Source organism: Dendrobates tinctorius, unplaced genomic scaffold (assembly GCF_039654945.1).
Source record: "Dendrobates tinctorius isolate UK_male_01 unplaced genomic scaffold, ASM3965494v1 ptg000022l, whole genome shotgun sequence".
NCBI lineage: Eukaryota > Metazoa > Chordata > Amphibia > Anura > Dendrobatidae > Dendrobates > Dendrobates tinctorius.
The window spans coordinates 17,192,563-17,207,798 of NW_027361690.1; the positions used below are offsets into that span (position 1 = coordinate 17,192,563).

The following is a 15,236-nucleotide window of genomic DNA, read 5'->3' on the forward strand; positions in this document are numbered from 1 at the left end:
TATAATCGGTACTGCACATGCGCCGGTATTTTCCAGCGCAGTCTATGCCCTGGAAGTCTTCACATGCAGGACACACTTATTGGGCATAGACCGCGCTGGAAAATGCTGGCGCTTGCGCAGTAGCGATTATATGCTTCGCCCACAGTAGGGCAAAGCATACTGCGCAGGCGCCGGGGGCCTTTACGTTGCGCAAGCGCGGAAACCAACGGTGTCTGTGGTATTCACAGACGAAGATTACGTGAAGCAAGCCGAGGAGATGGGGGGAGAAGACTCTTAAGCCACGCCCATCGGACCAGACCACGGCAATTTGCATGCATCCACAAGAAGCTAAAAAAGGTATTTATGCCTCAAAGGTGCGGGGTCGGGGGGAGTCAAAGGCCCGACTAGAATCCTTATGGGACGCACAATTTAGTGATATCTTTACATGATATCACTAAATATAGGTGACAGATTCCCTTTAAGTATGCCTCATATTGGACCATGCTCAGTTGTATTTTGTATCATGCCCTATAAATATTACTTCCAGGGGCAAACATCATAGTCATCCGCCGCCTCATGGTGATTTACACAGTGCCCATGGAGTCCCAATGATGTTTGATTAAATTAAGGTAGTGGAAAAACATGTGAGAAAATAACCAATATTAATTGATATATCTCCTGCTACTCAAGTTCAGCGCCGCTTTACTGGTTCCCTGTAACTTATTTTTATTTCCCTGCAGTGGTGACGTATATCCCTATGGTCACTGCTGTCAAACACTGGCTTTAACAGTAATGCTAGGACTTACGGCACAAGACAGCTGAAGCCAGAGATTGGCTGCAGTCGTCACGTGAATGTACAGCAGGAAAATCAGACCATCATGGACCTACAGATTGGTGGTGGCTGATGCTTGGTGTTGGGCAGTTTTATCAGATAAGATAATTTCTTCAAATTCTGGCCAACCCCTTTAAAGGAAAACGGTACTATAGATCCCTCTTAAGGCCCCGTCTCACTAAGCGATCTCGGTAGCGAGATCGCTGCTGAGTCACAACTTTTGTGACATAACAGCGATCTCACCAGCGAGATCGCTGTGTGTGACAGCGATCAGCGAGCGGCCCCCCTGCCGGTATCGCTGATCGCTGCAAGAAATCTCTGGACATTTCTTTGGTCGCTGGTCTCCTGCTGATCAGCACGCATCGCTGTGTGTGACAGGCGGGAGACCAGCGATCAGGTGTAAAAAATAATAAAAAAAATAAAAAATATAGTTATTCTCACCTTCCGACGTCGCGTTCAGCCATCCTGCCTCTCTCCACGCTCCGGTCCCAGTGATCCTTTGCACGAATGACCGCGAGACTTTGTTATCCCGCGAGACTGTGACATCTCGCGGTCATTCGTGCAAAGGATCACTGGGACCGGAGCGTGGAGAGAGGCAGGATGGCTGAACGGGACCTCGGATGGTGAGAATAACAATATTTTTTATTTTGATTCTATTTTTTACAGGATGGCAAGCGATGCCGGGCACTCGGCATCGCTGTGCTGATCGCTGGTGAAGCTGTCTGTGTGACAGCTCACCAGCAATCACATAGCGACTTACTAGCGATCCTGACACCTTGATATCGGTGTCGGGATCGCTGGTATGTCGCTTAGTGTGACGGGGCCTTTAGGATGCAGAAAAAGGATGCAGAAAAAAAACAATATTATTTTTTCCTAAGCAAAATCTGCTTAGCGCTTAATGATAGCTGGTTGTATAATATTAATATATTACCTGTTTAATAAGTCAATTTAAATAAAGGGGTAAGATATATTTTAAAAATATATAGAATATTTGCTTAAAAGAATATGAATCAAACATTCTCTGCCGTCCATGTCACATCACCTACATCTGCACCTGCTATTTGCAGGGCTGTGCGACTCGTAAACTATCCAGGGCAGGATGTGTATACTTTGCATGTTTGCTGTGTACACTTCAAGATGTGTGGGTTATTGAACCAATATTTTGATAGCAAGATAAAGTGCAGTCTATCGAATGTTTGCTCATAGTTAGTAATGAAAACTTGTGAATAATTGTGAATATTATGGGCATTAAACTATTGCGTTGTGTCATTAGCGTTGGTTGTTGTGGATGATTCCACGTCCCTACAGTTTGATTTTAAAGAGGATTCTTCTGACATGTTCTTATTTGTCTTAGGAATGTATTAATAACTTTACACCTCGGTGTTACTATTCCCCTTCAATGGGGCATAAAGTCTTATTGCCTACTTACATGAGCCAACTAAGGGTACTAAACGATATAGCGATGCCGATCAGTGGTTGTTTTCTGACTTGCATAGATAGTCTGCGCCCATAGAATCTAATGTTATCAGCAGCATATCACCTGTTTACACAGGACGATGCGTTGCTAGCAAGTCTGCTCAAAAATCACTGAGCGAGTGGAACAAGGGTTTTATTACACAGGCTACTAATCAGGAAAGAGCGTTCCTATATGAATGCTTGTCCCCAAATTATTGACTCATTAATATGAGAGCAGACCTGCCCCGTTCCCGGAATCTTTACACTCTTCTGTGAAGTTATTAAAAAGTTCTATCCATCTATCGATCTGTCTATCTATGTATCTATAGTAATGGGCAAAAGTTTTAGGTGTATCAAACTCTGAAAAGAAAGAATGGTTTAAAAAGTATGAATGTTAAATGATTGAAATCACAGGATAGACATGTTAATATTGACAAATGCTGAAAAAAAAAAAAATCTTGATTTATTCAGCATCTAGTATGAGCGCCCTGCACAGAAATACACGCACTTTTGTCAGATTCAAGTTATTTCTGTCACCATTGTGGGTTTTTCCGTCATTAAACGAGGGGTACCAACAATTTTGACCACATGTGTAGATAGATAGATATGGGACAGATAGAACTCATGTGTATGAACCTTGAATGGTATTTATTCAGGAGAATGAAAGCATTTATTCATCATTATAAAATAAAGCAGATTTGAAAGAATATATCTTTCGCATAAATGAAAAGATAATATATATATTTTTTAATTTCTCGTAGGTAAAAACCTGTTTCTCGTCCATTTTATGAACCATGACGCTGTGTGTGCTTCATGCTGGCATGGTGCTGGTAATGGCGTCATTGGTCTATGCAGTTAGTTTCCCCGAGGATGACGAACCTATCAACATTGTAGATTATCACTGTAAGTATTTTCACTATTTCCTAACATCTGTCATTTATTTCTCACATTTGATGTCAGGGGCTGAAGACTTGCTTTTATATAAACTAGTTATAGAGATGTCGTGGGAAAAGTGAAGGTTGCTAAATAACTCTAGTACTGTCATTGACTAGAATGCTATTCCGAAATAGGTAAAAAAAAGAAATTATAACATCAATGGGTTGATTTATTATATTAAGAAAACATTAAGGTTAAGTGCACATGTTGAGTAATTGGATGCAGGAATTTCCATACCACTTCTGCATCTCTTGGCAGGAAAAACATAGGTGTAAAAAAGTGCATTTTGATGCATTTTTTTGAGTGAGGTCCATGCTGAAAAACGGTGGAAAAAACACAAAATTGACATGCTGCACATTGTTTTCTGCACCAAATCTGAAAGTCAAAAATTCTCAACGTTTGCATGACACTTCAAGTATCTCATTCACTTTGCTGGCATCTGGGTAGCTTCGGGGTTGGCTAACAAATCTGCATGGCAAAAACGCGCCAAATCTGCAAATGTATCATGATAGATCCCTCTTTTTCGACGTTCCTGTCCTACTGTATGTACCCCTTGTGTTAACTACTTTTTTCTCTACCTTTATACCTCTATTACTGTTACAAAAAGCTTTTCTGTACCCTCCGTCAGATAAACCATAACCCTCATGTCCCCCAGGTAATTTTCAGCTGCAAGTAGATCAAATTTCTGACCTTATTTTCACAAGTTATTTTTATTTCAGGAGCAGGAGGGCTTTGCAACTTTAGTATCCCCTTAAATTAGTCATTTTTAATGGATTACCCAGGACTATTTACATTTTTTTTTATATTATGGCACTATAACTAACAGGTAGTTGCCTCTGTTCTACTCAGCGCTGGCTCAGAGTGGTCAGTGCCAGTTATTCAGCCGCTCCATGTAAACAGAGCAGCTCTTCTTTTGGGCTACTCTGCCGATGTCATGCTGATTGACAGCTGGTTCCCTGCAGGTAGGCAGTGGAGAGTATACTGTCAATTAGCATGACGTCGGTTGTCACACCCCCGTCAACAGAGCAGAGAAGAAGAGAAGCCCCTGCTCTGTCAACGTCAAATCAGAGGAAGCCTCTGAAGTGCTGGCAGGAGCGGTTTGTGACTGTTGTGTGCCAACAGACATTAGTGCTGGCTGCTGGATACAACAGGCAGGTAGTTAGAAACTACCTGTCTGGTTTTTTTTTTTTACTATAGGCCCAAAAACTAAGTCCTGTATAATCCCTTTTAAAGGCAACCTGTCATGTAAAAATTCTGCAGATATGGAGTTAATCTGCAGGTTAATTATGTTCTGACACTATACAGAGAGCCACGCTGCTGGGAGGGAATTAACTTTATTCCTCCTGGTAGCTTTCAGGTTTCAGTCATGGGGGTGGTGCCTTCAGAAACCGCTCTGTGTATAGGGAGTAGTAGGCTGAACCACGTCACCGGCACTGACTGACAGTGTTGCTTTCTATGCACAGAGCTGTGACTGAGACTGTGCCGGTGCCACCTGTGTGACTGAATGCCAAACGCTACCAGGTGGGAATAAAGTTCATTTCATCTTTTTTCTCTTTTGGGGCCTTTTAACCCAAGTTGGCACGGTCATCAAAAAGACTCAGAGAGAAAATATGAGGTCCATGCCAACTTGGGTAACAAGACTAGATTTCCATCCAGGCAAGAGTAAGCTATATCTTAGTAATGAAAAATTTGGCAAGTGTCAGGTTCTGTCGAACAATATGCGGGCTTTGTAGGTATTCATTGTACGGAGTTCTTTGCATTGAATTGTAGCATGGATTAATTTGAATGAAATCTTTCTAGCATGTTGTGGACTACGTTTCCAGGAGAACGTGCTAGAAAGGTGTATCTGGATGTCTTTTGAAGGCCCTCGCCATTTAAAATGGAAGGAAATTACATTTGCTGACATTGGTCATATTTTATTCATTTATATTCAAGATGTAGCAACAGGGATTTAGCTTAAACCCTTCTACACCTAGTATATACAGCTAATCAATTCTGTCTATTGATTCTTTAGCTGTGTAATCCAGAGTGATGGTGTATCCCATTCTAACTTGCAGATTCAAGGCAATATCCAGTATTTAAAGGACGCGCTTCAGGCAATGAATCCCAGCACAGCTTGGACTTTCAACTCATGTTAAAAATTCGAGACACACTTTATGTTGCTGGAAGGTAATTTCCTTTAATCTGTTTATATGAATTGGACTTGTATTCTATTTTACGTTTCGCCAGTTATTTTTAAAGCTCAGAGAAAAGCTTCGATTTAGGAAATGAAAATAGTAATCTCTATCAATATATTAGATTTCATGCTTAGGAAGGAAAGGAGCAGAAATAGAAAAACAACCAAGTCTTACAGGGCCTTATGAGTGACTGAATTTACCAGTCCAACAGCCCGATGCATGATTCCTAACGTTTTATTGGTATTGGTATCAGGGCTGTGGAGTCGGTAAGCCAAACCTGCGACTCCGACTCCTCAATTTCCCTTACACCGACTCCGACTCCACGACTCCGACTCCGACTCCCACACATATTGCTTATATTTAAGTGAAAAATTTATTGTAGTACAATGTGAACCTCAGACATTTAATTATTTTTATGATCCAATAATCAAGATATTTAGATAGAACAGAATATATATTGGTGTACTACCCGGTTTTCATTCTTTTTGGTACAGATACGATATGGATAGACAGATATGGATACATGGATAGATAGAGCAGATTTCTAATCTGCTTTTGCTATTGAAAACATTATCTATGAGCTCAAAAACCTTTCAGGTGATGCAGTTTTTTAAAAAGATGATCTGCTTTTGCAGCTGAAAAACGTATCCTCAAAAAACACAGGAAAAACGCTGTGTGTGAATGTAGCCTTAGATCAGGAATATAACAGCCATTTATAGGACATTTCATAACTTTCCCAAACTCCTATGAAAAAATATTCAGCACATCCTGCATTGAATTACTGTACCCAATTTATTATATATTTTAGGAGTCGGAGTCGGTCCATTTTATACCGACTCCGACTCCGACTCCACCAAAATGAGCACCGACTCCGACTCTCCGACTCCGACTCCACAGCCCTGATTGGTATAGGTAGTTGTGCTGTATTACAAGTGTTGGCTTGCCTTTTGGTGGAAATTACCAACAATTTGCAAATAAATGAATTTTTTATATTAAATTAAAGAATGCAGAGCATGTATTGTGCCCCAATGGGTTGTAATCCAGACATTTTATTTATCTATTGACTCTTAACGACTGATCAGTTAAAAACAGATGAAGAACAGAAATACAAAGTCTATGAATGCACACAAAGAAAAGCAAAAAATGGCACTATTCTGATCGCATACCTTGAAATGTATTCAGCGGAGACTTGATAGCAGCTTGCTAGTATCGTGGTATACAGGTGCTCCACCCGAAAAAAACAAGTCTCTGGTGCAAGCTTCAGGAAGAGGAAAGGGTGGCAATCTGACTCATGTAAGTATCTTGTATAAACTTCTATTCTTACATCACTTTATACAACATGGAGTCCTGAAGGAACGCCGTCCCCGGCTCCATATTGTATGAAGTGCTGTAAGAATAAAAGTTTATACAAGATACGTACGGGAGTCCGAGTGCCACCCTTTCTTCTTCCTGGAACTTGCAAGAAGTACAAAGTCTGTCTGCCATGTTTCATCTGTTTCACCTGGATCCTCATTGACTTTAATGGATGAGTCTGATCCGCACAATGGAAGAGCAGCTTCAAGTCTCGTGGATCGGACACATGGAGTTTTAGAACAGATGTGTGTATGGATCCATGCAACTCTGTAGGTCAGTTTGCGGCCTGAGAAAAAAACATAATGCATCTTTAGACTCAATATTTTCTTGTTTTCTTTTCATTTTTAATCCAATTTTTAAGTGACTATATCCTCCAGTAAGTAACTGGCTGTGAAAACATATTCACTGTTGATGGATTAATATGTTTTTGCAAATCTCATGATTGAGTCCAGTTGAAAATCCCAGTAATGCAAGTTGATCATTCTTACCTTGGAAAGACATTGATTTTCAGAAGTATGATTAAAAACTGTTGACGGATGATTTGTGCAAGAACAGCCTGCTAAAACATGCAGACTCCGGATCTTCAGAACACATGGAAAGAAGGTTAGATTGCTTTGTCACAAGAAGAAAGTGAATGAAAATGATACTCCTTCTAAAGAAGGAAAAATGTAATCCAGCAATAACCTCCTCTCCCAGACAAAGAAATTCAGTAGGACTGCAGAACATGTGTATTGTCTGACAAGGGCCTTGAAAATACATTTGTCATGCTATGCATGAATAACTCTAAGGCCAGCACTTTTATCCATTTCCTGAAGTGGCTCCTTTTTTAACTTTCACAGAGATCAAGTTTATGCCGTAAATTTAAATGAGGTGCACAAGACTGAAGTAACACCAAGCAGAGTAAGTGACCGTACTACACGAGTGCCATCAAAAAGCTTCTTTGACTTTTAAAACATAAAGAGGAAAAAAAAGAAAATGTCATTCACTTTTTTTTTGTTTGCTGATTTTGTTTCTTCAGAAGTTGACATGGAGATCGGGTCAACCAGACCGAAAGAATTGTGCAATGAAAGGCAAACACAAGGTATTTCTGGACTCTTGAAGGCTAGACATCAAAAGATGACGCTGATAGAAAGAAGCTTCTGATTTCTAATGTTTCATGTATTTGTGATTCAGGATGAATGCCATAACTACATCAAGGTTTTTGTTCCACGGAATGATGAGATGGTCTTTGTCTGTGGTACAAATGCTTTCAATCCCATGTGTAGATACTACAGGGTAAGTAAGGCCTTTAAATCTGGATGTATTCACATGCAAATCTTCTCAATCTCAGTACTTTCTGGAAATGCATAGACAATTGATAGAACACGTGTTTGATCTGCCTGATATAGCCATAAACCCTGGAGGCTAAAGGGGGTTTTACACATAGCGATATCGCTAGCAATATTGTTAAAGCATCACCGATTTGGTGACGCAGCAGCGATATCGCTATGTCCGACCGGCTCCCCCACTGTCTGTCGTTGATCACGCGAGATCGTGCAGCTCCATTTCTCGTCAGACGCTTCCTGCTGGCGCCGACAAGTGACGCATGGACGCGGGCAGGAGGACGTCAGGATCGCCGCGTCTGAAAGGTAAGTAACGACCGCTGTACCGCTGCTGCATCGCTGTGAGATCTGCCTGTTTGGCAGCTCACTAGCCACCATTTAGTGATGCACCAGCGATCCTGACTGGGTCGTATCGTTGTCGGGATCGCTGGTGCATCGCTAAATGTAAAGGGGCCTTTAGTTTTGAGGCTTAATTATAGATTGGACCACTGTTCATCCAGTAGTAGAAACAAAATTAACGTATAGTTTAAAATTATTTGTATTTATCTAAACAACGTGTTCAATCAAGTTGAGCTCTAGAGGTGTTTAACGTGAGACTATATATTGTAGAATCGTCCTCTTAACGTTGAGGAAGAAAGACATTGTGACTGATGAAAATTGTTTAGGATTTACTAAAGGGAAGCTATCAACAGAAATAACCCACTGTTTAACTCTTTTAACTGTTTAAAAAAGGTTTTGGTACCAAGGTTTCTATTTTTTTTTTTCTCATCGGCCTTTGCTGTGGCAACTTAGTGGATGAACAATCGATAGGAAGATCAACCTTGTGTAAGCCTAGATAGGTCCACCAGGGTCTTCTCCGCCGATCTGTATTAAAGAAAAAAAATAGTAATCTGGAAATTTTCCCAGTGTTCCCTGTGTTTTTTTAGACTCTTGTCCATTCAGAAAGAGTTTTCAGCAGGCTCCTTATCAGCAGAGACAGGATGACAATGATAAGTAGCACCTCTATACACCGCTGATAAGACAGGATCCATCAATCACAGTAGGTGATGACACAGCTGATCCAGAAGGTCTGAGTCAGTTCATTGTCACAAATGTCCACGTGTTGTTTCCTGAAACAAAAAAGATGATTAGTCTGCAAAATCCCCGGTGGACAGTGTGAAAATTGCACAATTTCTAATCTTTATTTTTTTTATTACAGATTGTGATATGAATTTTTTTTTTTTTTTTTTAAAAACAACTGTTTAGCACTAAAACCTGATTTAAACAATGGATCATTTTCCGATGATACTTTCCTGTTACCCGACAACCTTTAAATAAACCAGACCGTAAACAAAAGCCAGTGCAAGCATGTCACTGTTGATTTTAATCCTATTTTCACATGCTCAACATCTGAGGGATGGATTTTAGAAAGGAGGTGGTGGGGAGGTGGGTTGTTTTATTTGATTATTATGTGTAAGGAAGTTGAATATCTTCAATAAATCTACAAACCAAGAAGTAGATAGAGAATTAAAATGTTTTTGATACACATCATAAAATATTAAGCATGTGATAGATTATATATGTTATTAAAATTCTTTGTATGCTGGTTACTGAGGATAAAAGCTCTAAGTAGGTGGATTAACCTACTGCTTGAACCATAACGAGCCAGATAGTCACATGATTAACTGCTCAGAACCACAGGGGTTTGGTTCCTTAGTACTTAAAATGTCATATATATCTGTAATAAGTGATCATTAGGCTTTCCCTTGTCATAGGCACTTAAAATTATTAACAAAAACAATGTCCATAAATTCATCAGCTTCTTCATTTAAAAATGAACCTTAGTAATATTATATTATAAAATTGTTTAGAGATATCCGGCTGAGGTGCAGTGAGAAACTGCTCTTGTTGCTGAATTATATATTTTTTTGACTTTGCAGTTAAGCACTTTGGAATATGACGGGGAAGAAATAAGTGGCTTGGCTCGATGCCCATTTGATGCCAGACAAACCAACGTAGCCCTTTTTGCTGGTAAAACATTTTTCAGTTAGTAAGACATATTGTGCGGTTATTGCTAGGGACAAGAAATAAATAGCCGTCTTGATTTGAGACCCATCTGCAGTATTCTAAGTAAGTTTGATGGGTACCTGCGATTCTACCAGTAAAGGATGTATTCATCACAGTTATTTTAGATTACCATGGAAGATTATATTGTTGAGCGTTCTTTTGTAATATTGCATATATTTAACTATAGATGTAAAATTTCCCTCATGGGCAGGATTTAAAAGGGTTTTCCCAGCTTAGAAATTGATTGCAGTGGATGTATATACAAATTGAGGGGGCACCACAGGACATATCATAGTAGGATCCCAGCCCCGGCCTATAGAAACGTAAGCAATATAGAAAAAAGAGAAAAGATATAGGCCAAACATAGGGGGATCCCCACAAAATACTGCATGAAAATACAAGCTTTATTAGGTACAAAACCACACAAAACAATTTAAAAACATTAAAAAGTCACACTTGTGACATATGCAATAACAATTGGGCTCATAATAAAGCCCTAACCTACAACCTATCACTCGTGTGCCAGACAATATATAAATATGTTACATCTGCCCTGTGCAATCGGGTATAATATATGTTACTGTGACAGGGATTCAATAGGTATCTCAGCTGAGATTCCAAATCAACCCTTTTTCTACCCTGTTGTATCATTGCTTGATGGTATGCTGTTTATATTGCATAGTTATTGACATACATATTTATATATTGTCTGGCACACATGAGTGATAGGTTGTAGGTTAGGGCTTTATTATGAGCCCAATTGTTATTGCATATGTCACAAGTGTGACTTTTTAATGTTTTTCATTTGTTTTGTGTGGTTTTGTACCTAATTTTCATGCAGTATCTTGTGGTGATCCCCCTATGTTTGGCCTATATCTTTTCTTTCTAGATTGCAGTGGATGTGTTATTCATTTTATGATTGGTGGTGGTCTTCGGGACTTCCACCGATTCTGAGAATGAAGCACTGTGTCGTCTTTACTGTCCTTTCCATGTGCATCAGCACCCAAGCCACATAATGTGCAGCACAGGCCTATTGAAGTGAATGCACAGGTGAGTGGCCAGAATTCCCCTGTGAGGAGAAAAATAAGACGACGTTTGGCCCCAATGATCATAAAGTGATGGCCTTGATTTTATATGAAGGGAATAATCTACTAAGTACACTGTTGACTGGATTTTAGATTCTTTGTAACACGTCCTGACTATGTAACTGGTTCTATATCTGTGTATACAAATGCATAACAGAGCTGAGCTAAGACTTGTCTATTCCTGAACATAGTGTAGAATGGGGACAGATATCTCCACTTTCCCCAAATATTTCAAAGCATCTGAAGAATAAACTGGATCAGTATCTAAGGCAAGAAGGTTTTTTTAGTGGGCCAAAAATATATATTTTTACCAAAATAGTTTGTTAGCCTTGGACTACACCCATAGCTGTTCCAATCTTTATCAACGTCATAGTTTTTGTACTGCTACGGGAGATCCAGTATTTATTTGGGCTAGATTTTGCAGCTTTGCAGTTATGATATAGATTTTAAACCTGCTGGTACTGAAAGATATGTGATTTATGTGTATTCCATTGCCAATATCCCTCATTTTGGTTCTTGGCACCTTTATTGTGTAGCTGTTTCTTTTATAGCAGAAGGCTATAGCCAGATATTATGTTACACTGTGCATATTGCTTGGTTTGAGCGTTTGTGTAAATGCTCCATTTTAGCATCCATGCATAAATAGTACATTTCTATGGAAAATGCACAGAATTTCATGTGTATATGTTTGTAGTCGATCATATAATAAGGCGTTCTTCTTTCTCGCTCAGATGGGAAGTTATACTCTGCCACCATGGCTGACTTCCAAGCCAGCGATGCTGTAATCTATCGGAGCATGGGGGATGGATTTGCTCTGAGGACAATTAAATATGACTCCAAGTGGCTAAAAGGTACTTGAAACCGAGCTTTTATTAATAATGACAAAGAGATCAGGCACCTACTTGATATGGGAATGAAGCGTAACACAGTTTAATAGTATTTCTGAGAAATATGATGCATATTAAGTACCGGGGACCCTTTTAGGCTTGACACCGCTATATGATGAAGCTAAATCTTGCATGCTGATGCATCAAGGTCTTTACTCCAAATGCATATTTTTCTTCCCTTTTGCAAAAGGGTTTTATGATTGATTCTGCAGTAAAAGTAAAATCTGAACTGTAATATCAATCCTCTGAGGCCCTTTTCCACTCCATTAGACAGCATAAAAGACTGGAAGATCAATTAGGCTAGAATCCTCACGTATGTGTATGCGTCAGGTCAGATATGCGTGCCCAGCCCGCTCGTTGTTGAGTTTATTCATTCCAGATGTGTATTGTGCATCTTCTACAATTTGACTGATCTCGTATCCTATCCTCCTGACTTTCCAGAGCCGCATTTTCTCCACGCGATAGAGTACGGCAACTACATCTACTTCTTTTTCCGAGAGATTGCTGTGGAGCATAATAATTTAGGCAAGGTAAGTGCAGATTTGGGGGTATTCCAAGTTCTAGCATTTAGCATAGCACTCGCAAAGATGAGTCCAAGTTCACCAACGTGGCATAACATTTTGAGCATGTCGCTGCCTGATAAATCTCTCTGCTATTATAAAATTATCCATTAGCCTTGAGGCTGTTCATTTTCATCTGCTTCTCAACCGCAGTCTATTACTGAGATATTTGCTTCACTCTTTTCTTTAATTATTCTTCAAAGACGGACTTTCCCTGACCCAGAAAACGAGTATGTGGGCTGCAGCCTAGGTGTGTTATCGTTTTCTTACAATGCGCAGGAAAGAATACATGGCTTTATCCGGGAGCAAAAAATGGCTTTCAGATTCCTGTATGACCCTGATTAGAAAATCACTTTATTTCTTGGCAAGGATTAAATGCCTAAATATGTTTATATTTCAACACCGGTTCCATTGTGCCTCCCAAATGTTAAATATTTAAATGCCACAAATGCAGTTTATGATACTTTGGCCACATTATAGACATTCCACTGTAAATTATTAAACCATATACGCATGGTTAATTAAAGACTTCACAAAAGGTGGGGAATCTGCGCGAATGTTATGGGCTTTGCTCAGTGGTGCATTAAAATGGACATCAGGCCGCAGTTAAAAACTGTCTGCTTTCTTTCAGTGCCTAATTCAGACAAACTAGAGCCAGCTGAAAGCATACCTGTGCAGAATTGTGTGATCCAAGGAAAGGGAAATTGTTTGCAATCTACATTAGTTATTAAACTCCCAGAGATTACTGTAAAATGGCCTTACTGCCCAAATCCAGAAACAACCTAAAGAATTGCAAGCAGAGATGTAAACCAGCATCATGTGCCTGAGCCCTGAATCTTAAGTCTTTTTTACTTAAATTCTTATACACCTAACATTTTTTATCATGGCCCCCTTTGCTCTAAATCTGTATATTCCATTTCATATGGTAAGATTACTAAAAAAAATATATGCAGATTTGTAGAAGAAGAAGAAAAAATATTCATTTTTTTCAGATACTATTTTTGTTCCTGTATAGTGTGTTTAGTCACGGGTAAGGGCAGACCACCAGGAGGGGTCAGAATGGACATGAACTTACAGCAGCAGATGAAGGGTGTCCTAGTCTTGTTGGGAGTCAGTGACCCGTTCACCCATGCGATTTTGGTATTAATTACAGGGCACCGCATGGTGTTTGTGTCCCAGTCTAAAGGGGGTTTTACACTAAGCAATATCGCTAGCAATATCGCTAAAACGTCACTGGTTTTGTGACGTTATAGCGATATTGCTAGCGATATCGCTCTGTGTGATACTTACCTCCGACCGGCTCCCCCGCTGTCCATCGCTGATCGCGCGAGAATGTCCGGCTCCATTTCTCGTCGGGCGCTTCCTGCTGAGACTTCCTGCTGTGACGACGAGCGACGCTGGATGCGGGCGGGAGGACGGCAGGATCGCTGTGTGTGAAAGGTGAGTATCGTGCGCTGCGTCGCTGCTGCATCGCTGTGAGATCTTTCTGTATGAAAGCTCACTAGCGATCATTTAGCGATGCACCAGCGATCCTGACCGGGTCGGATCGCTGGTTGGATCGCTGGTGCATCGCTAAATGTAAAAGGGCCTTAACACAGGAGAACATTATGCAGTGTTATTATGCATGTAGAGGTATAACTTTGTAAAACAGAGTTTCTAAAGCCAACAACTCTAGAGCTAGGATGCTAAGAAAAAAAAAATCAAAAGAACAGAGTCTATTGGTTTGAATAGAATTATGGGAAATGTCTTGCATCTTCTTGTTAGTCCAGCGCCCTTGACAGATCTGTGGCTGGTTTCTATTGAAGGGAATCGGTCAGTCGGTTCATGCTGCCCGATCCACAGGCATCATGAATCAAAGCCTGGCTACACAATTGCAGCCAGGTATGTCTTCTCTAAACACTACGGCTACAGGGACGATAGGGTAAGGCGAGACTAGACCGACACCACCACACCCAGCTCCTCCCTGCGCCACTCTAGTTGATTGACAGGTGTCTCCTGATGTACAAACATGGGAGAGACCAGTCAATAAAACTGGAACTGTTCAGGGAGAAGCTGACCGGTGGCTGCGCCAATCTAATATCATCTCTCCATATAGTCTATGACCAGTTCTTGGAACTATATATTTTCTCTGGAATGTCAGAGTGTTTCAGAAAAATACATACCTGGGTAACAAGTTCCCTTTAAAAATGTACCAACAAATGAATTGAGACATACCGATTCTGGTTAGTTTGGCCTCACTAACCCTTCCTGTAATGCTGAAGATTGCACTCATGCATATATTCTTCCTCTGCATTTATGGATTTGACTCTTGTTTTCCAGGCTGTACATTCCCGTGTAGCACGAATATGCAAAAATGACCTAGGAGGGTCTCAAAGGGTTCTCGAAAAACATTGGACTTCGTTCGTGAAGGCAAGACTCAACTGCTCTGTTCCAGGGGATTCATTCTTCTACTTTGATGTTCTGCAGTCTATAACAGACATAATAGAAATCAATGGAGTTCCCACTGTTGTCGGCGTGTTTACTACTCAGCTAAATAGGTAAAGAGAAGACGAGACTGACATCAAATAGAGTATTTCACTTTCTTCATGCTAGAGCAATTGTTTC

The 15,236-nt window shown here is 40.2% G+C and overlaps 1 protein-coding gene across 7 annotated transcripts in view; it reads left to right on the forward strand.

Annotated features, from left to right (window-relative positions):
- SEMA6D (semaphorin 6D) overlaps window positions 1–15,236 on the forward strand; it is a 94,983-nt gene that overhangs the window by 61,701 nt on the left and 18,046 nt on the right. For 6 of the 7 annotated variants that reach the window (XM_073568447.1, XM_073568445.1, XM_073568444.1 and 3 more), the window contains 9 exons: window positions 3,028–3,169; window positions 5,260–5,371; window positions 7,572–7,632; window positions 7,751–7,813; window positions 7,906–8,007; window positions 9,974–10,064; window positions 11,917–12,036; window positions 12,514–12,602; window positions 14,952–15,169. In XM_073568447.1, the coding sequence (XP_073424548.1) occupies window positions 3,061–3,169; window positions 5,260–5,371; window positions 7,572–7,632; window positions 7,751–7,813; window positions 7,906–8,007; window positions 9,974–10,064; window positions 11,917–12,036; window positions 12,514–12,602; window positions 14,952–15,169 (965 nt within the window). In that variant the 5' untranslated portion in view covers window positions 3,028–3,060. Of the gene's footprint in view, window positions 1–227; window positions 337–3,027; window positions 3,170–5,259; window positions 5,372–7,571; window positions 7,633–7,750; window positions 7,814–7,905; window positions 8,008–9,973; window positions 10,065–11,916; window positions 12,037–12,513; window positions 12,603–14,951; window positions 15,170–15,236 lie in introns of all 7 variants that reach the window. The other variant, XM_073568446.1, reaches the window with a different exon arrangement.